At 37.0% G+C, this 19,563-nt stretch overlaps 8 protein-coding genes across 8 annotated transcripts; 4 read left to right on the top strand and 4 right to left on the bottom strand.

The window, feature by feature from the left end:
• Window positions 1-1,098: 1,098 nt before the first annotated feature.
• CBG24514 lies at window positions 1,099-3,838 on the top strand (the record flags this gene model as incomplete). Its single annotated transcript, XM_045238744.1, has 7 exons — window positions 1,099-1,164; window positions 1,211-1,366; window positions 1,402-1,542; window positions 2,651-2,841; window positions 2,888-3,199; window positions 3,247-3,413; window positions 3,471-3,838. The coding sequence occupies 7 exons, from the start codon at window positions 1,099-1,101 to the stop codon at window positions 3,836-3,838; spliced, it is 1,401 nt and encodes a 466-aa protein (XP_045100908.1).
• Window positions 3,839-4,109: 271 nt separating this feature from the next.
• CBG24513 lies at window positions 4,110-4,564 on the bottom strand (the record flags this gene model as incomplete). The annotated part of the gene is made up of 2 exons (XM_002648282.2): window positions 4,110-4,205; window positions 4,451-4,564. 2 exons carry the CDS (start codon window positions 4,562-4,564, stop codon window positions 4,110-4,112), a joined length of 210 nt encoding a protein of 69 aa, XP_002648328.2.
• Window positions 4,565-4,955: 391 nt separating this feature from the next.
• CBG26718 lies at window positions 4,956-5,389 on the top strand (the record flags this gene model as incomplete). Its single annotated transcript, XM_045238743.1, has 2 exons — window positions 4,956-5,017; window positions 5,245-5,389. The coding sequence occupies 2 exons, from the start codon at window positions 4,956-4,958 to the stop codon at window positions 5,387-5,389; spliced, it is 207 nt and encodes a 68-aa protein (XP_045100711.1).
• A 3,432-nt stretch (window positions 5,390-8,821) lies between these two features.
• On the top strand, window positions 8,822-12,516 carry CBG24512 (the record flags this gene model as incomplete). The annotated part of the gene is made up of 8 exons (XM_045238742.1): window positions 8,822-8,860; window positions 8,954-9,355; window positions 9,406-9,863; window positions 9,911-10,379; window positions 10,426-10,890; window positions 10,931-11,734; window positions 11,781-12,080; window positions 12,133-12,516. 8 exons carry the CDS (start codon window positions 8,822-8,824, stop codon window positions 12,514-12,516), a joined length of 3,321 nt encoding a protein of 1,106 aa, XP_045091355.1.
• A 282-nt stretch (window positions 12,517-12,798) lies between these two features.
• CBG24511 lies at window positions 12,799-13,482 on the bottom strand (the record flags this gene model as incomplete). Its single annotated transcript, XM_002648280.1, has 3 exons — window positions 12,799-12,954; window positions 13,198-13,311; window positions 13,366-13,482. The coding sequence occupies 3 exons, from the start codon at window positions 13,480-13,482 to the stop codon at window positions 12,799-12,801; spliced, it is 387 nt and encodes a 128-aa protein (XP_002648326.1).
• A 396-nt stretch (window positions 13,483-13,878) lies between these two features.
• Cbr-dhs-25 lies at window positions 13,879-15,072 on the top strand (the record flags this gene model as incomplete). The annotated part of the gene is made up of 5 exons (XM_002648279.1): window positions 13,879-13,918; window positions 14,009-14,250; window positions 14,339-14,413; window positions 14,610-14,783; window positions 14,857-15,072. 5 exons carry the CDS (start codon window positions 13,879-13,881, stop codon window positions 15,070-15,072), a joined length of 747 nt encoding a protein of 248 aa, XP_002648325.1.
• A 349-nt stretch (window positions 15,073-15,421) lies between these two features.
• Window positions 15,422-17,008, bottom strand: CBG24509 (the record flags this gene model as incomplete). The annotated part of the gene is made up of 5 exons (XM_045238741.1): window positions 15,422-15,529; window positions 15,694-15,888; window positions 15,936-16,245; window positions 16,293-16,369; window positions 16,928-17,008. 5 exons carry the CDS (start codon window positions 17,006-17,008, stop codon window positions 15,422-15,424), a joined length of 771 nt encoding a protein of 256 aa, XP_045091354.1.
• Window positions 17,009-17,818: 810 nt separating this feature from the next.
• Window positions 17,819-17,881, bottom strand: CBG24508 (the record flags this gene model as incomplete). The annotated part of the gene is made up of 1 exon (XM_045238740.1): window positions 17,819-17,881. One exon carries the CDS (start codon window positions 17,879-17,881, stop codon window positions 17,819-17,821), a length of 63 nt encoding a protein of 20 aa, XP_045091353.1.
• Window positions 17,882-19,563: the final 1,682 nt, after the last annotated feature.

Below are 19,563 nucleotides of genomic sequence, written 5' to 3'. Positions count from 1 at the left end.
ATCGGTATTCGAAAGAGGCGGAAAAGAGAAACGATGAGTCACTCGTGTCCCTCGCCATGTCTCTGGGTCTCGCTTTACGGCGCCCTGTTTTTTTTATTTGCTGGGTAGAGATTGATAGATTCGAAGAGATGACAAGAAAAACAGAAAGAAATTAAAACGAAGTGAGACTTTTTGTTTTCCTAGGCAGTCCTATGAGGACGGGAAAAAATGAGAAGAGTGGGGGGTCGTATAGAACTGGACTCTAACAACGCGATGAGTCATACTTGTCATGAATGCGCGACAAAATGTTGTGGATTGGTATCGGAAATGAAAACTATAAAAAATAGAAATACGGAAAAAATAGAGACAACAATTCTGCCTGCCTCTGGGAGGTTTTAGGCTTGCCTGAGTGCAGATATTGTTGAGAACAAAAAATACCGGGAAGAGATCCTACGATAAGCTTTGGTCTCGCCCAACATTTCACACCATTCCTCACATGCTTTATACTGTGGTGTAACAAGAAAATATGAGGTGGAGCAACTGTAGTTATGCTCCGCCCTCTGAATTATCACCTGAACTTTGATCGTGTTAGCACAAAAAAAAAGAGGAAAAGGGGTTTTGATCAAGGGAACATAGAAAAAAATTTTATCGTTTTTTTTTCTCTCAGATCAAATTGAAACAAACAAACAAAAAATAATGGAATGGATAAAAACATTGATTATCATTTGAAAACCAATTCTTGATCGACAATAATTTTGAAATTGAACAAAAAAGCAAACAAAACACAAAAAATGAATATTCAGAGTGGTTAGTTCTCTTTTTCTATTCATCACACGGAACTACGGTGGTCTCTCTAGATCTGTAATTTCTCTTGAATAGCAGAGTGTTTTGTTTCCGCATTATTATTGTTCTTATTTTTGTAGTATTATACTTGACAGTAATTCGTTGCAATCTGATAAAATCCGTTATCTTGACATATCATCGATTTTCAAAGACCACATATCCATTGCTGACCTTGACATCACTGTTTGTGTGAGAGGCGACTTTTCAGGGTTATTCACAATGTCGCATTTCCTTTCAGTTGTTATACTTCTATACAATTTTTGTCCGTTTTAGGGGATGTCAAACCAAGAATTGAAGACGAAGTTGAACGAATTCTTCGAACGTCATGCACATCAAGACTTGGTATGATTTTTTTTGAAACAAAACCAACTTTGTTCATTTTGTTCAGACTAGCCAACAAAATGCTGAAATCTTCAAAAACTTGTACAGTCAATTTTTAAACGACCAGCATCACATTGATTGGAGTTCTTGGAAATTCATCAATGAGGAACATCAAGTGACTCTTCGTGAGTTGCCACTCTTCGACAAAGCTAGGTACGAGATAAATCAAACTTTCTTGTTGCGAGATAGTACTGTTTCAGAAAAGATGTTGTCAATAAACTAGCTGTGATAAAATTGAATGGAGGACTCGGAACCACGATGGGATGTACGAAAGCAAAATCTCTTATTGAAGTTCGAGATGGATACACTTTCATGGATTTGGCTGTGTTGGAGCATGAAGTAAGTGATTATTTAAGATATATACTTTATCAGAATTCATCAAGTTCTAAATTTCTAACAAATCACTTTCTGGATGTTTTTTCTTAAAAATTATTTCCAACACTGGTCACAAATCAATACATGATTGACGTCATTTTGACTGTATAAAAGATTATTTTATTAAAACTATGGTGACATTTGTATTGAAAACAATTATTATCATCATAATCATCATCATCATCATCGTCATCATCATCGTCATCATCATCATCATCATCATCATCATCATCATCATCATCATAATCAAAACTCACTTCATCATTGGAATTTTCAGTAATACCATTTGTTTGCTCTATTTTAATGTGCAAACATATTATCAGTCATAGTTGACAGCTTACAATTCCAAAACGAAATGTTGATGATGTTCATGATCGTGACATCAAAAATATTTCTTTCGTAACAGTTGAAGGGACTACCGAACTTTTCAAGTGCTCTTTTCCAGAAAGTTGAGCATTCAAACAGGTTCAGCCAAGCTTTATGTGTATGTGAATTCAAACGGATTACATTCTTTATACCAAAATTTCGCACATAGTGGAGAAAACATGTTCACGAATACTACTATATATATATATATATATATATATATATATATATATATTACCGGTCAATAAGAAATACGAAAACTTGTTTTCAGTTAAATTTGACCATTTTCAAGAATCTGTAGATTGGCTGTCAAGTGTCGGATCATTTTGAAAACCTCGGAGTATGTATAATATACTTAGATTGAAAACGTTGCATTCAAAAAATTCTTTTAAAACGTTTAGTTTTTTCAGCTACTTCCCGATTTCTGATTCACACCTTTTTTGGCCCGTTTTGTATTGAAAAATGTGAAAAAAAAGCAAGTGTCTCTCAAAAAACGGCAAATAGCTGAAAATCTAGGAAACTTCAGAAAATTAAACAAATGCAAAGTTTTCAATCTAGGTCTGTTTCACACCCTTTGAAGTTTTCAAAGTGATTCGACATTTGACAGCCCAGCTATAGACGAATATTTTGAGAATTAACTGAAAGACACGTCTTCGTATATTTTATTGACCCGTACTGTAAGTATTACGTTTGATTACTGTTCCAGAAAATGTGTCAGTTGTATGGAGTCGACGTTCCACTCTACCTCATGAACTCGTTTTACACCGACGATGATACCAAATCATACCTGTCGTTGAAAGGATATGACAAAGTGAGAACATTTGTACAATCCAAATGTCCTAGACTTGATGCTCAGACTAAATTACCAGTTGATGATGAAAGCTGGGGAGATGACGCGTAAGATTGTTTGTTTTTGAATTTCACATTCACCTTCTGTTTTCAGTTGGTGTCCTCCAGGACACGGAAATATATTCCAGTCTCTTCAAAATACAGGCGTTCTTGATCAACTTCTCTCTCAAGGGCGTGAAATCATTTTCGTTTCGAACATCGACAATACCGGAGCAAATGCAGATTTTCAAATTGTGAAACTTATGCTGGATAACCACGTTGACTACGTCATGGAATGTACTCCAAAAACTCATGTCGACGTCAAAGGTGGAACTCTGATTGAAATAAACAACCAAATGATGCACCTAGAGATGCCGCAAGTTCCACCAGAACACTTGCCGGATTTCTGCTCCACTAAAACTTTCAAGTGAGCTTCTCAACCATATAACTTTAATTACAATACGACTTTTCCAGAATATTCAACACAAATAACATTTGGGTCAATTTGAAGGCTGTCAAAAATCGATTGCCAGATATCAAAAGTGAAATTATTGTCAACAAGAAAAAAGTCAGAGGACGAGAAGTGCTCCAATTAGAGTTTTCTATTGGAGGGTGTATCAAAAATTTTGCAAATGCTCTTTGTAAGAAATTGTCTTCATTTAAAAGTCCATGTCCAAAAAGTCCATTTCATTTTTAAGGTGTTCATGTGGAACGAAGCCGGTTCCGACCGGTAAAAAATCTTGGAGATTTTCTGTCTCTTCGTTCATCTCTTTGTGATTTGGATACGGACACATTTCAAATTCATCACAACGACACGATGGGCGTTCCTCCTGTTATCAGCATGGATTCATCAGTATACACAAGTGTGGAGGAAGTCAACATGAAATTTCCGTACCCATTGATCTTTAAAAACTGTCAAGAATTCAATGTAATCGGAGACGTGACATTTGGAAAAAACGTACAACTCACTGGAAAAGTTACTGTCGAAGTAGAAACTCAGCAAAAATATGTCGTACCCGATGGTACAGTTCTCAATAACCAGCACTTAATTTTGAAACGCTCATAATCTGTTTGATATCATTCATCACCTATGGGAACTTATACAGTTTGTTCCTTTTGAAGTTTGTTTTTCATCTGCACTGATGGTATTGTATTCAACTAATAATAAAAGTTAACTGAAATATATTTATATAAAGTTTAGTATAGTTGAATGCAAGTGTTTATAACAAACATCAGTTCAATGTGTGAAAAGAGATTTAACATATTTAGAGAGATTGGAAGTGGAGGAAATAAATTTCATGAATGTGGAATTATATAAATGAATAAATAATGGAAATTTACAGTCGAATATCATAATGTGGAGGAATGCGAGCAACCAATTGGTAATCAAAGTATAGTGCGCCGTTGACCATAGTAACAGTACGTCCTTCGGCCTGAGTGTTGTAAAATTGATTTGAAAAGATACATAATTTTTAGATTCTATAATTCTGTACATTTTTTATGAAAACTGCCTGTTTAGAGATGATTGAGTGTATGACTTTCTTTTTGTTTCTCTATTATAAAAATACAACTATCAAAATTAACTTTTGACTCACTATGTTTGTGTCTCAATTTTTTCCTATAACATACAACAAATTGGGTATTCATTGTAAGCTATACAATCGAAAAATGTTTTCACCTTTGCTTTGCGTATTTGAGACTGAATTTCAGCTGCATCTGGCGGTGGAGGCGCAGCTCCAACCAGCGCTCCAGCTTGTTGCATCATCATTGCAACACCCATTCCAACACCCATCGAACTAAAATAAAATGACTTGTTCTTCACCGGGGAAAAATAAAATATAAATTCGAAATTTCAAACTTTTAATACAAAACTCATGCTTTTTTTCTGTAGTTTTTTGGCAATCACAAATCAACTACAAAACTAACACGTGTATAAAATTCAAATGTTTTGGTGGTTCACAGTTCAAAATAGATGAAATGTGCGAACAAAAATACATTTCAATTGGCATTACAGATTTTAGAAAGAAACGAACGATTGCCTTCTTTTCCGAGCTTCGTGGATATTGAGCAAATGATGATGGGCGCTTGGATGAGGATGTTGATTTTCAGAATCATGATCGGATGACATACAACAACCCATTTAGATCATTTTTGTTGTACCGGGAACCGGATTTTGACGAGGGATGGCTGTTCTGAAAATTATCAAAGAAATTTCTACACGAAAGCGATGGTATGAACAGAAACAGTAAGTGGTGATAGATTCATTAATTTTTCAAATTTTAAAAGAAATGACAATAATTTTGAAAATATAAATTTAATATCAAACTCAAAATTCTCACGAAGGAAGTTAAGTAAAACCTAAGAAATGACAACAACATGCTGTCGAGAGGATGACAATATTTTTCTCGTTGTTCCCGGTCCACTAAAAAATGTTTTCCTTTCATTTTTCTCCTCATTTTCTTTTGTGTTCAGTGTTCCATCTCATATTCCAACAAAACTTTTGATGTTGATGAAGGAAAGGAAAATGTCAGTTGAAGGGTGGCGAAAAAAAATATCGGTGGAAAATGAGCAGGATTTCATTCAGATTATCTTCGGAGTGTTCAAACATCATCGTTAACAACAGGAGCACATTTTTCAACTCAACCAAATGATGAGTCTGCGGAATTTTAAACCGTTTCCTATGTTTTTTCAATTCCTATTATCAAAGCGATCGTATATGACAACGCACAATTTTGACAAAAAAAAACGTTTTTCCACAATAATCATTCCTGTTGAATAACAAAAAAAAATTAAGAAGGCTCAAGGTTCACGTTGAAAACAATGTTTAAAAGGAATTGGTCAGGCTTAAAAAAGGAAAAAATTCAACACGGGCCTCTAGCACCTATATGTTCAAGAGATATAGAAATCTACTTTACCCCGCAAAAACGAAATAAAAAAGGTTGGTCACCGCCGCTCTCTTCTATTCAAGTACATTACGCCACACGGCAAAAATGTTACATTTTCTTATATTTTTGGGTTTGAATCCAAAAAGAATATTGGGGCGAGATAAGTGTATGTCACTGTGTGCTCCTCTAGCGCTCAGACGGAGAAAATTTGTGGGGACGGGGGTGTCACGCATCTTTTTTCATCTTTCTTGAAAGACTGACAAAAACGACTAGATCCCATTTAGTGGAAATTGGGTTGGAGAAAGGAATTGAGAAGAATATATGGTTAGGCTACTAGCGACAATGCCGTGCACAAGCAGAAAATCCCCGAAAGTAACCTAACATGCGTCTTTTGACAACGAAACGGAGATATTTTGTAAATAAATTGAAGAAGTTAAATTCGATTTTGCCAACGATGCGGCTTTTTTCTTGTCTTCACTTCTTTACAAAACACCTTGTTGAACTTCGATGGCACTGGAAAAAAATGAAAGAAGAAAGAAATCGTATTTTTATTGTACAATAGATTGAGAAAGTAGAAATATGCAAATTTTTGTCTACATCGCTACATTTTTGATGACATGTATGGACTACGCACAACTGGTGAAAACCTAGTTTCGGAATCTTGAAACCATAAAGCATTGAAAAGAGAGCCCCAACTTTCCCAATATCAAAAGTTTATTATTAAATGAAGTTTGATTTTGTGGGAAAATCCTTTTGTCACTAATTTTAAAATGAAAACTTGTAAGAAAAAATATTGAAATTAGTCGTGCGGCTTATAATTGACAGGGCATACAAAAGGTATAGGAATGATGCCAAAAATAGTTTCACTACAAAAACCACGCAGTATAGTTGAGATGAGTGTTGGCAAGAAAGTGGTCTAGACAAAGTAAGTTTTAAACTCACTTGTCATTTGGAAAGGGACCTATCAAAAAACTAATTAGGAAAGTGAGTCGTTTTGTTAACAATTGTGCCAATAATTGAATTAGTTTTCCAGAACCGAAATAGGAGCAACTGAAGACTAGAACTGGTGAATGTGCGAATATTTCTTAGAAGTCATCTGAAAAAGGTGTCATCGTGGCTATTCTCAAAAATCAAACACAATATAAGTTTCGACCTGAGCAAGTTTTTATAAATGCATAATCAGATGTTTCATTTTCTCTGAGACAAGCTGATATCATGTTTACATGAATCTGAAAAAAAACTCCAACTGTTCAATCAATGTTCATGTATCTCAATTTTTGCTTTTAATCCTACGACCAGGTGTCGTAATGAATTATCGACAATCGATTTTATAATTTTTCGAACCTCAAATTTGGATTAACACTACACACATTTCCTTAGTGCCTTCACATTCGCATAATTGGAATGTCGACATGATTGGTTATTTTTGTTAATTACCTTCATTTCTCTAACAGAAGTGTATCTCTGAAAAAGCCATTAGAAGGAGGTGGAAAAATTGAAGCCCATAGGCCCTTATATGAGAAAATACGGTAGTGTGATCGATAGTTCATGTGTTCAAACTTTGTGTTATCTCGCTCTGAATTTTTCAAAGGCTTTGAAACACAGCTGAATACACGATCCGAAACGTTCCCCAACAGTTTTGCAACGTGGTACGATATTTGTTTTTTGAATGGTATGTTTCAAATTTGATTGAACTTTGTAATAGAAAAGTATTTTCAGTCATTTGGTTTCAGTCAGAAAAATCTTTATAGTCAGGACAAGTGTGTCTATTCGATGTTGTTTTTAGAAAACATTCCTGATGAAAATTCCGTTTACAGAACTTTTAATAATTAGTTCATAAATGGGTGAAGATTCACAGTGCTTAACAAATCACAGAAGACCGATCAGAATTTTGTTTCTTGTGAAGAGAATGATTTTTTTCGATTACGCTTTAAAAAAAACATATTGAAATTAGCGCATTCTTCCTTTAATTTCAGCTGCAAATATACACAACTTAGGTATTTTCTCTATTCACATTCAGTTATCATCCTTGTTACCTCTGTAAGTGTTGACTACTGATAAGCACTGTTATATGGCACCACTTTTTCCATGTACCTAAATACGGTTATTGGAAAAAAATCACACGAAACGCACATGTTCAAGTGGGGAAGGTTTTCTTTGGAAATCTAATCAAGAAAAAAATATAACAGATAAGGCAATAGCTCATACACGTGGAGAGATAAAATCACACCATACGTTTTTTGGTATATAAAGTCAAGTCGTGATTCAGTACACTTATGCATATATCAGTATTTTATTGGTGTTGATGCATTCACAATTCATTTTACACCTAACATTTTTTTTCAAATAAGACGATTTATTCTAAAATATCGCAACAAGAAACAATGTCACTTCCTACAGTTAGTAAAATATTTTAATTTTTTTTGGAGAAGGCTGTTAGTGTAGTTTCTTCATTTCTCACGTATTATCTGTTCGATTTGTTTGGAAGGCTTTCAGTTTCTCTGAAGATAAAACCCCGCGCTCTCTTTTTTCCTTCTTTCATATTCTATGCTTTCTGTTTGCTTCTTCTTTTCGCTTTCAGCTGCTTTCATTTTTCTCAAGAATTTCGCAGAACGTCGCGTTTCTTTTTTCGGCTCCCTTTTTCTTTTTTCCAAAGAAAAAACCACGCGCTTTTTTCTCTGAGCTTTACGAAATAAAGAGAAGATCTGCCACCAAACGACATCCTACTTTGAAAAAAAGGAGTCTTCTTACACTTCGAGTTTTTTCCGCCTCAAAAAATCTTGTACTTTCTCAGTCTAAGAATGTTGTCAACAAACATGTAATTTCTTACAGTTTTTGAATGTGAAAAGTGGTATAAAAGGGTGGCTCTCAAGAAATCATTCACGTTTCTTTTAGCAATATTTGGTGAATGCATGACAGCAAAACTCAGTTTCGACGTAAGAATAGAAATTGTTTTGTTTACTCTAACACACGCATATAGTTTTTTTTTTCTGATCAGCAGCACTAGACGTGTTCCCCAGTGTATTCTTGTGCTTCTTTATTTTTCTCGAATTATTTGTCTTTTTCTCTATTTTCTGATCGTTCCTTCAATCCAAAAATCGAAAGAAAATCGAAAGTTTTTTTTCTAAACAAACGTTTATTTTCAGGTAAAAAAACGACACTACATGTCTGCGAAAGCCGTTAGTGAGTTCTCCGGAAAAGAGGTAAGCTAATTTTGTTATTTTTTTCGAAAAATCGATAAAACTATTTCCACATTAAGACAATTGAATATTGAATTACTGAAAGAATGTAACCAGGTACTCTACAAGTACTTCGAATCGAGTGGTCTTCTTTTCTCTCCGCATGCATTTCACGTGAAAGCCGGAGATAGCTTCGCTGAAATTGCAAATAAGTATGACTGGCTTGTTCGTGACAACAAGGCGGTCATCAAACCTGACCAGTTGATAAAAAGACGAGGAAAGCTAGGATTGGTCAACATCGGAACACCGCAAGAACTAAAGGCTTGGTTCGAAAAAACTGCCAACACTTATGTGAAAATTGGACAAACAGAGGGACGCCTTCACACATTCATTGTTGAGCCGTTTTGCGCCCATACGGAGAAAGATGAGATGTATATTGCAATTTTCAGTGAAAGATCGCGTGATGTTATCATGTTTTATGAGCATGGAGGGGTTGATATTGGAGACGTCGAAGAAAAGGTAAACTAGAATTTTAAAAATTTCATAGATAATTACTTGAATCATTGAAGGCTCGCAGTGTTTCCATCTCCGTTCAGCTTGATAACAAAGCAATGGCAATATCGGAAGAAGAACTGACTCATCTGTTAGGACCAGTCAAGGATAACAAAGTCGTTAGAAAATTCGTTTTGGAGCTCTACGGAGCCTACAAAGACCTTCATTTCACTTACTTGGAAATCAATCCATTTGTAGTTCTGAATGATAAAGTCCATGTCCTAGATCTTGCTGCGAAGCTGGACGAGACTGCCAATTTTTTGTGTGCCGACAAATGGGAGAGCAGAATGACTCCATATGGAGGACCAAATCATGTCGAATTTCCTGCACCATTTGGACGTGATCTTACTTCAGAAGAACAGTACATTTCTGACATGGATGCTAAAACAGGAGCATCATTGAAGCTCACGATTTTGAATAGAAAAGGAAGAGTCTGGACTATGGTCGCCGGAGGAGGAGCTTCTGTAGTGTTCACGTAGGATTTACTATTCAATATAGATTTATTTATTTTCTTTTTTCCAGTGATACTGTCTGCGATCTTGGTGGTGCTACTGAGCTTGCCAACTACGGAGAATACTCTGGAGACCCGTCAGAATCTCAAACATATGAGTATGCAAAAACCATTCTCTCAGTTATGACCGAGGGCGCGCCAAGACCAGATGGCAAAGTCTTGATCATCGGAGGATCTATTGCGAATTTCACAAATGTTGCTAAAACATTCGGAGGTATTGTCAGAGCTTTCGAGAGTTTTGTGTCGAAGCTCAAAGAACACAAAGTCACGATTTTTGTGCGCCGTGGAGGACCAAACTACCAGGAAGGCCTGAGAAAAATCAAAGATGCTGCCACAAAATTGGAGCTGCCAATCCACGTTTTTGGACCGGAAACTCACATGACAGCAATAGTTGGAGCAGCACTCGGAGTCAAGCCGATGCCAACAATCCCAACTGCTCCTCAAACTACCGCACATTTTTTGTTAAGCCCTGAAAGAAACGTGAATGAATACAAAGAACAATTTTGTTTCTAAATTTGGATTTCAGACTGGAGGAACTGAACCAGCTCCACCTTCTCCTGCTCCAGCTCCTTCTTCTATTGCACACTCTACGATTACTGCTCAACAAAGTAAACTAAACAGTTTCCGTGGTCTGTTTGAAACTGATACCAAAGCAATTATCTGGGGCCAACAAGTCAAGGCGATACAGGGAATGCTGGATTTTGACTTTGTATGCAGAAGGGATTCTCCATCTGTCGTTGCTTCTACCTACCCATTCACCGGAGACAACAAGCAAAAGTTCTACTTTGGACAGAAAGAAATTCTTATCCCAGCTTATAAATCAATGGCAAAGGCTTTTGCAACGCATCCAGAAGCATCTATTATGATCACGTTTGCTTCAATGAGATCTGTATTTGAAACTGTTTTGGAGGCTCTCGAATTCCCGCAAATCAAAGTCATTGCAATTATTGCAGAAGGAGTACCAGAGAATCAAACAAGAAAACTATTAAAGGTATATTCGTCTCATTAACAGGCTATCATTAGCTTTACAGATTGCACATGATCGCGGAGTAACTCTTATCGGACCAGCTACTGTCGGAGGTATCAAACCAGGAGCATTCAAAATTGGAAACACTGGTGGCATGATGGATAACATCCTTGCTTCGAAGCTTTATCGCCCTGGAAGTGTCGCCTATGTCTCTCGTTCTGGAGGAATGTCTAATGAGCTCAACAATATTATCTCCCAGAATACGGATGGTGTGTATGAAGGAATCGCTATTGGTGGAGACCGCTATCCAGGAAGCACCTACACTGATCACATCATTCGATACCAAAATGACAATCGCGTTAAGATGATTGTCCTTCTTGGGGAAGTTGGTGGTGTTGAAGAATACAAAATTGTTGAGATTCTAAAACAGAAGAAGGTGACCAAACCTCTAGTTGCTTGGTGCATCGGTACTTGTGCCGATCATATCACTTCTGAAGTTCAATTCGGCCATGCAGGCGCATCCGCAAATGCTCTTGGCGAAACAGCGACATGCAAAAACGCTGCTCTTCGGGCATCAGGAGCACTGGTTCCTCCATCCTTTGACGATCTCGGCAAAACAATTCGTCAGGTGTATGACAATTTAGTTGATCAGAAAGTCATTGTCCCTCAACCGGAAATTCCGCCTCCTGCGGTTCCCATGGATTATGCATGGGCTCGCGAATTGGGGCTTATCAGGAAACCAGCATCTTTCATGACATCCATTTGTGATGAAAGAGGAGAAGAATTGAACTACGCCGGTGTTCCAATCACTAAAGTTTTGGAATCGGAAATGGGAATCGGAGGAGTCTTGGGATTATTATGGTTCCAGGTGAATAGCGAACTTCATTATGAATTATTATTGTAACAACTTTTAGAAACGTCTTCCACCACATGCCAACAGATTCATCGAGATTTGTTTGATGTTGACGGCCGATCATGGACCTGCTGTTTCCGGAGCTCACAACACAATAGTTTGTGCGCGTGCAGGCAAAGATTTGATCTCTTCACTTACATCTGGTCTGCTCACTATTGGAGATAGATTTGGAGGAGCTCTCGATGGAGCTGCTCGTCAATTTTCAGAGGCGTTTGATCAAGGATGGTCTGCCAATCAGTTTGTCAGTGAAATGAGAAAGAAAGGAAAACACATTATGGGAATTGGACATCGTGTAAAGAGTGTAAGTATCTAGGATAATTTAGTATGACAATAATCTCAAGTTCATTTTATAGATTAACAACCCCGACAAACGAGTTGAAATTCTCAAAAAGTTTGCGATGGACAAAAATGAGTTCGCCCAAGAGACTCCACTATTTGAATATGCTCTCGAAGTCGAAAAGATCACAACTGCGAAGAAGCCAAACTTAATTTTGAATGTTGATGGTGCAATTGCAATTTTGTTCGTAGATATTCTCCGTCACAGTGGAATGTTCACCAAAGCGGAAGCCGAAGAGACCATCGAAGTGGGATCGTTGAACGGGCTTTTCGTTTTGGGAAGATCCATTGGCTTCATCGGTCATTATCTCGATCAGTCTCGTCTGAAACAAGGTCTCTACCGCCATCCATGGGATGATATTTCCTACATCATGCCAGAAAGTAACTTGGTGAGCTACTGAGCTTTTGTGTAAAGCCCAAGTTAGTTTTTTTCCAGTAAACGACGTTGCAATAAGTTTTCGTCCAACAAAGTTCGACTGCAGCCCGATTATTCCTGTCATTTTGAAATTAATTTCATTCGCACTATTTATTTTTCCTCTAAGCTGAGCTGAGCTAACTTTTAGTACAAGAATACTATAATTGAGAAATAGTAGAATTTGAGTTTGTTCCTATTTTATACAAATAGATATTATTTATTGAAACAGAAAGCTTAGTAATAAAGTGAGTATAATTTAACAGTGTTATTATTTCATCTCCAAATAATACAAAATTAAGAGAATAAAAAACGAATAAACATGTAATGAAGTGACGGTTGAAGAATTACATAATTCAGTATTGCAACAACAAACTTTCACATGGACTCCACTGATCTTCTCTTTTTGACAACCGACCCCATTATTCTGAAAAAAATTTTTTTGAGATAAAATAGTAATTTTGCTCTGAAAAAAATCAACTTGAGATAAGGAGTTTAAAATTATTATTTTAAGTTCCGGCAAGAAAACAATTTTTCATAAGAATTTAGGAAATCTCACTATGAATATCCTAATGTCATAAAACCGGAAGAAAGGGATGTTTCGCATTTCGAATTACATTATGAAACTCAAAAAAATGGAGCATGTTTTATTCTTCATTTAACAACCAACCTCACAGTTTGTTATAGAAGCAGATGGGTCTGGACACGTTCCATTGTAAACTGTGAAATCACTACCTTCCTCCGATATGGTCATGCAGTATGATCCCGGGCACATTATTTGCGACTGAAATTATTGAAAAAAAAGAGAAATTTGTATTGATAATCAACAGTATTTCACCTTGCCGGTATCTTGAACTCGTCCTTCATAATCATATTTCGAAAATCCATAGCATTGCAAAGATTCGGCTAATGGTAAAAGTGAAACAGCAAGCAGTATAGAACTTTGTAGGTGCATTTGGTGGCAATGGTTTGAATAGTGTGATTCAATCAATTGAAAGAATTGTAGCAAGATAAGAAAACACAAACTAATTGGTGATTTAGCAATCACCTTGTTCACAGATCACTGCACACTGCCCTATTTTCTGCTACTTTCTATTTTTCTAATACTTTTTTTCTGTCTCTTTTTCCAATGTGTTTCTCGACACTTGGTCGAAAGAAAGAGAAGTAGAGGAGGGCACAAGAGTACACGTCACAGAGAAGAGACACACTGAGTGATACACACACGTCCTTGTGTCTTTGCACCACCTTTACTCGCAAACTATTTCGTTGGAAGGTATATATTGACCTCCGACAGCAACGAATAGTTCAACTGTCAAGAATACCTGCTCTTGCTACTATCGGTCACTGAAAAATGAGTGCGCTACTTGGAGGAAGAATTGCTGTAGTTACTGGTAATCTTTCCTGTTAATTTTTATACAGTTTTATTTAATATGTAAATCCATTCGGTGAACCACATTCTCAAACTCATTTGATCTTTACAGGCGGCGGATCCGGCATTGGCAAAGCAATTTCTGAAGCACTCGCCAAACACGGAGCTCGTGTCGTTGTTGCTGATCTAGATTCTAACACAGCAGCCGCAACAGCAAAAAGTCTGCAATCCGCCGAAAAACATTCTTCATTTGCCGTCGATGTATCAGACGCAAATAGTGTGAAACAATTAACTCATCATGTTAAATCACTTGGAACAACCTCGATTCTTGTTAACTGCGCCGGAATCACAAAGGTTTGCACATCAGAAATATGTTTATCTTGAGCTTCAAATATAATAATAGACAAAATATCATATTCTAATGAAATCATTATGATTTCAGGACTCGACTTTGGCTAAAATGACTGAAGAGAAATGGGACAGCGTTATCAAAGTTAATCTCACCGGAGTATTCCATGTAAGTTTTTTAGTGGTTCGGAAAAATTGTGTTTCGATATGGATTTTAAACTGCTCGCTGATTTTACGTGGTTTTTTCTAACTTGTGGCTTCTGAAGCACCATTTTGAAATTATCTTTGTTAAAAAATAGCGCCACTTTAAAATAGAGTGCTGCCAAATAACTGTTCTGTCAAGTTTACCAATTGAAAAATGTCAGGTCTCTCAAGCTTTCGTCAAGTCATCGATTGACGATAACAATCATCCACTTTCTATTATAAATGTCTCATCTATTGTCGGCAAAATGGGAAATTTTGGACAAACCAATTACGCTGCTACTAAAGCCGGAGTGATTGGATTCACAAAGTCTGCTGCCAAAGAATTGGCTAAAAAGGTGAGATTTTTAGAAGTCGGCTAATGAAAAGAACCTAACGGAACCAGTTCCTCTGAAGTATTTCAATTTCTAGAATGTTCGCGTCAATGCTGTGCTTCCGGGATTCATCAAGACACCAATGACAGAAGCAATGCCTCCAAACGTTCTAGCTGAGATTTGCAAGGGAATCCCTATGGGACGAATGGGCGAAACTGAAGAAATAGCCAATTCTGTTCTCTTCTTGGCCTCTGATCTCTCTTCATACGTGACTGGTGCAACATTGGAAGTTACTGGTGGATTCAGCATGTAAATAGTTCAGAAAATTGTTTTTTTAGTGAACCATTATTGTAAGCTTTTGAATAGTTGTTTTTCAATTGTATGGGCAATAAAATCATCAAAATATATACATTTTCGCGAATCAATGCAAAAAATACAAGCGTTGTTGTAACCAAATAGATGTATGATGATTAAAAATGATTTGAAATATTGATTGGTGAGCAATCTGCTGGGCTGTTCAATAGGTTGAGACTAATGTCACAAATTTCGATGGGTTCCGAGCGGATGATATCTGCTTCTCGCGAACTGGTCGCAATGGTCAAATGATTAGAACGCCCAGATGGAGTGTCCCTGCTTCTAGACAACAAAATTATTGAAATTAATCAGACCATCAAAAAGAATCCGCTCAAACCTGGAAGATCCCAGTCCAGATAATGAAGGTTGATTTTGGGAAGTTTTCCTTGTTGGTGATGTTTTGTCTTCCGAGCTGGCTGGAACATTTGTTTGAATGAATGGAAAGTTTTTTATACGGTAATACATACTGTCACTGAAACTTTCTCTGCTCATGAGTCGCGTAAGTTTTGTAATTAATCTTGATCTGGTCTGAAATAAATTCATTTTAAATTTTTAAGTCAATAATCGTAAGTATTCTTACTGGTTCGCTTGTTTTTTCTTTCATGAAATATTCCTTTTCCTCGCGAGTCATGTTATACAATTTATGGTGCCAGCCGTAGACAAAATGAACCTTGATGTTTTGAATTATTTTCTCCCAGACTCCCGAAATAATTGCTTTCTCCTTATTGCAAACAGGGCCTTCAAAACAGGTTAGAACAATAAAGTCCATATGCATCTGAAATTTAGGAATTAGTTTTCTATGTACTACATTCTTGTACAAACTTCAGTCCACACATTGAACAGGTGAAAGTACTCTTTGACCGGTACCATTGGCGCGAGACATCTGTATCTTCCTCCAAACGTTTGGATCTTTTTGAAAAACTCTTCGTCAATTTTGTTTCCTCCACTCATATCTTCATGATATACAGAAATCGTTTCGTGCAGCATTTGGAGCATATGAAGAACACATCGATCCAATACAAAATGCTGACGCCACGTCTCACTTTTGACTTGATCTACTTTGAACAGTTTCACAAGATGATGTCTGTCAACCAAGAACGTCTCGAATGCTTTTGCTCCTATATCGTAGAGTCTAAAAGGTTTCATGCACATTGCTTGAAGAAATTGATATAGTCTCACGTCTCAAAATTGTCTGGCCAGTGTTTGTGACAGAGTTCCATGTCTTTTTGAGTGACATCAAGCATGTTGTTTTTTGGCTGAAGTATATTATAAATGAAAAATAACCTATAACATTGCTATGTAATTTGTTCTCTTGACCAGATTGAAATGGAAATATTTACTTCTAGAAGAATGAAAAAAGTCATACCTTCTTAGGAAGTTTTTATTTATTTGCAATAAGTAACTACAACCAGCCATTTGTCCCGTTAAAATCCTAGCAAAATTCATTTAGTCATGGAGTTCGTATCTTTGGAAATCCGACGTTTTTAGTTTGTTTCCTACTTGAAATTCTATTTTATTTCATGAGAAATTTTCTGTTTTGCGTAGTTGGAGTATTGCAGACAGGTGATTTTCGAAAAAGAAACCAATTTTTAACGGTTGCCATGGATATTGAACATATTCATGTCAATAAATTGAAACACACGTCAAATACTTTTTAGCCAATCTGCTAGGTTCTAACCAACGTGTACAATTTTTAGAGACAGATTAGTAGACAAACAAATTGGTTCTCGTGCTATGATGTTAGACTTAAACATGAAAAACAAAACACCTGACGACGTTTACTACCAATTCAAAATATGTGTTTTCTAACTTACGTCAATTCCTTTGTGTTCGTACAGTTGATGCATTTCTTTGTTGGTCATGACATCAAGAGGCTCAGATATCAAATTGCTCATGGTGAGTTTACCTCTTTGAAAACTGGAATCCGGGTGAGAAAAGAAGAAAAATAATTACCTTCTGGAAAAATTTGTATTGCTCCGCCTCCCGGAGTTTTCACCTGCATTAAAGGGTGCTGGAAGCTCCGCCTACTTTTATTTTGGGAAATTTCAGTTTCAATTGTTATATCTAAGTGTTATTGGAGCAACACTGCTTATAAACTAAAATCCTATTTGATCTATTCAATGGAGAACAAAAAATTAACATTTGTTTCATACCTAAAATTAAAGAATAATTTGTAACTCAAAAATTATTCAAAATACAGCTCAACGTTTTTAAGTATTTTAGGTTCTCAAAGTTTACTTTATTTTAGTCAAATGTTTTTTTTTTTCAAAAAACAAGGTGAATTCTGTGAGAGAGAGAGAGAGAGAGGCGTAATTTATAGGATAGTTGTCTGTGAATCCACATAGGGTTGAAATGATAACTGAAACGACAGAGAGTTGAACTGATAACTTGAAAAGTTACTTTAGTATCTCGACTATGTTTTCTCGACTATTTGTGGATGTGTGGATTCGCAGATTCCTTGTTTCTCTTTTTTGCAGATTCAGAGGTGATAGTTGAAACTGTAGTAGGTTCACAAGTGATAGTTGAAAGAAAATCAAACAAAATTTTTCGAAATCTCTGGAAGAAGTTATGGACAGAAATCTGAAGAATAGGCTCGAAACAAGCTCAGAAGAATTTTTTATTACTTTGTTCAAACAGGAGATATGCTCTTGAAAATTTGAATCACAGCTTAAACTCAAATGTAAAACATTTTTCTAACCAAAAATTTAAAATAAATTAGTGGTAGTTGACGCTGGAGTAGGTCCAGAGGTGATAGTAGAAACTGTCATAGGTTCATAGGTGACAGTTGAAGCGTGATAGTTGAAGATGGTGTAGGTTCAGAGGTGAAAGTTGAAACTGTGGTAGGTACAGAGGTGATAGTTGAAGATGGTGTAGGTTCAGACGTGATAGTTGAAGATGGAGGAGGTTCAGAAGTGATAGTTGAAAATGGTGTAGGTTCAGAGGTGATAGTTGAAGGTGGAGGAGATTCAGAGGTGAAAGTTGACGACGGAGGAGGTTCAGTGGTGACAGTTGAAGATGGTGTAGGTTCAGACGTGATAGTTGAAGATGGAGGAGATTCAGAGGTGATAGTTAAAGACGGAGGAGGTTCAGAAGTGATAGTTGAAGATGGTGTAGGTTCAGAGGTGATAGTTGAAGATGGAGGAGGTTCAGAGGTGATGGTTGAAGATGGTGTAGGTTCAGAAGTGATAGTTGAAGATGGACAAGGTTCAGAGGTGATAGTTGAAGATGGAGGAGGTTCAGAGGTGATAGTTAAAAATGGAGGAGGTTCAGAAGTGATAGTTGAAGATGGTGTAGGTTCAGAGGTGATAGTTGAAGATGGAGGAGATTCAGAGGTGAAAGTTGACGACGGAGGAGGTTCAGTGGTGAAAGTTGAAACTGTGGTAGGTACAGAGGTGATAGTTGAAGATGGTGTAGGTTCAGACGTGATAGTTGAAGATGGAGGAGGTTCAGAGGTGATAGTTAAAGATGGAGGAGGTTCAGAAGTGAAAGTTGAAGATGGTGTAGGTTCAGAGGTAAAAGTTGAAACTGTGGTAGGTACAGAGGTGATAGTTGAAGATGGTGTAGGTTCAGACGTGATAGTTGAAGATGGAGGAGGTTCAGAGGTGATAGTTAAAGATGGAGGAGGTTCAGCGGTAAAAGTTGACGCCGGAGGAGGTTCAGTGGTGAAAGTTGAAACTGTGGTAGGTACAGAGGTGATAGTTGAAGATGGAGGAGGTTCAGAAGTGATAGTTGAAGATGGTGTAGGTTCAGAGGTGATAGTTGAAGATGGTGTAGGTTCAGAGGTGATAGTTGAAGATGAAGGAGATTCAGAGGTGAAAGTTGACGACGGAGGAGGTTCAGTGGTGAAAGTTGAAACTGTGGTAGGTACAGAGGTGATAGTTGAAGATGGTGTAGGTTCAGACGTGATAGTTGAAGATGGAGGAGGTTCAGAGGTGATAGTTAAAGATGGAGGAGGTTCAGAAGTGAAAGTTGAAGATGGTGTAGGTTCAGAGGTAAAAGTTGAAACTGTGGTAGGTACAGAGGTGATAGTTGAAGATGGTGTAGGTTCAGACGTGATAGTTGAAGATGGAGGAGGTTCAGAGGTGATAGTTGAAGATGGAGTAGGTTCAGCGGTAAAAGTTGACGCCGGAGGAGGTTCAGTGGTGAAAGTTGAAACTGTGGTAGGTACAGAGGTGATAGTTGAAGATGGAGGAGGTTCAGAAGTGATAGTTGAAGATGGTGTAGGTTCAGAGGTGATAGTTGAAGATGGTGTAGGTTCAGACGTGATAGTTGAAGATGGAGGAGGTTCAGAGGTGATAGTTAAAGATGGAGTAGGTTCAGAAGTGATAGTTGAAGATGGAGGAGGTTCAGAAGTGATAGTTAAAGATGGAGTAGGTTCAGAGGTGATAGTTAAAGATGGAGGAGGTTCAGAGGTGATAGTTAAAGATGGAGTAGGTTCAGAGGTGATAGT

This window comes from Caenorhabditis briggsae (assembly GCF_000004555.2).
Source record: "Caenorhabditis briggsae complete genome, chrX, whole genome shotgun sequence".
Lineage (NCBI taxonomy): Eukaryota > Metazoa > Nematoda > Chromadorea > Rhabditida > Rhabditidae > Caenorhabditis > Caenorhabditis briggsae.
The sequence above is the reverse complement of the archived record's forward strand: the minus strand, read 5'-3'. Positions and strand labels throughout refer to the sequence as shown.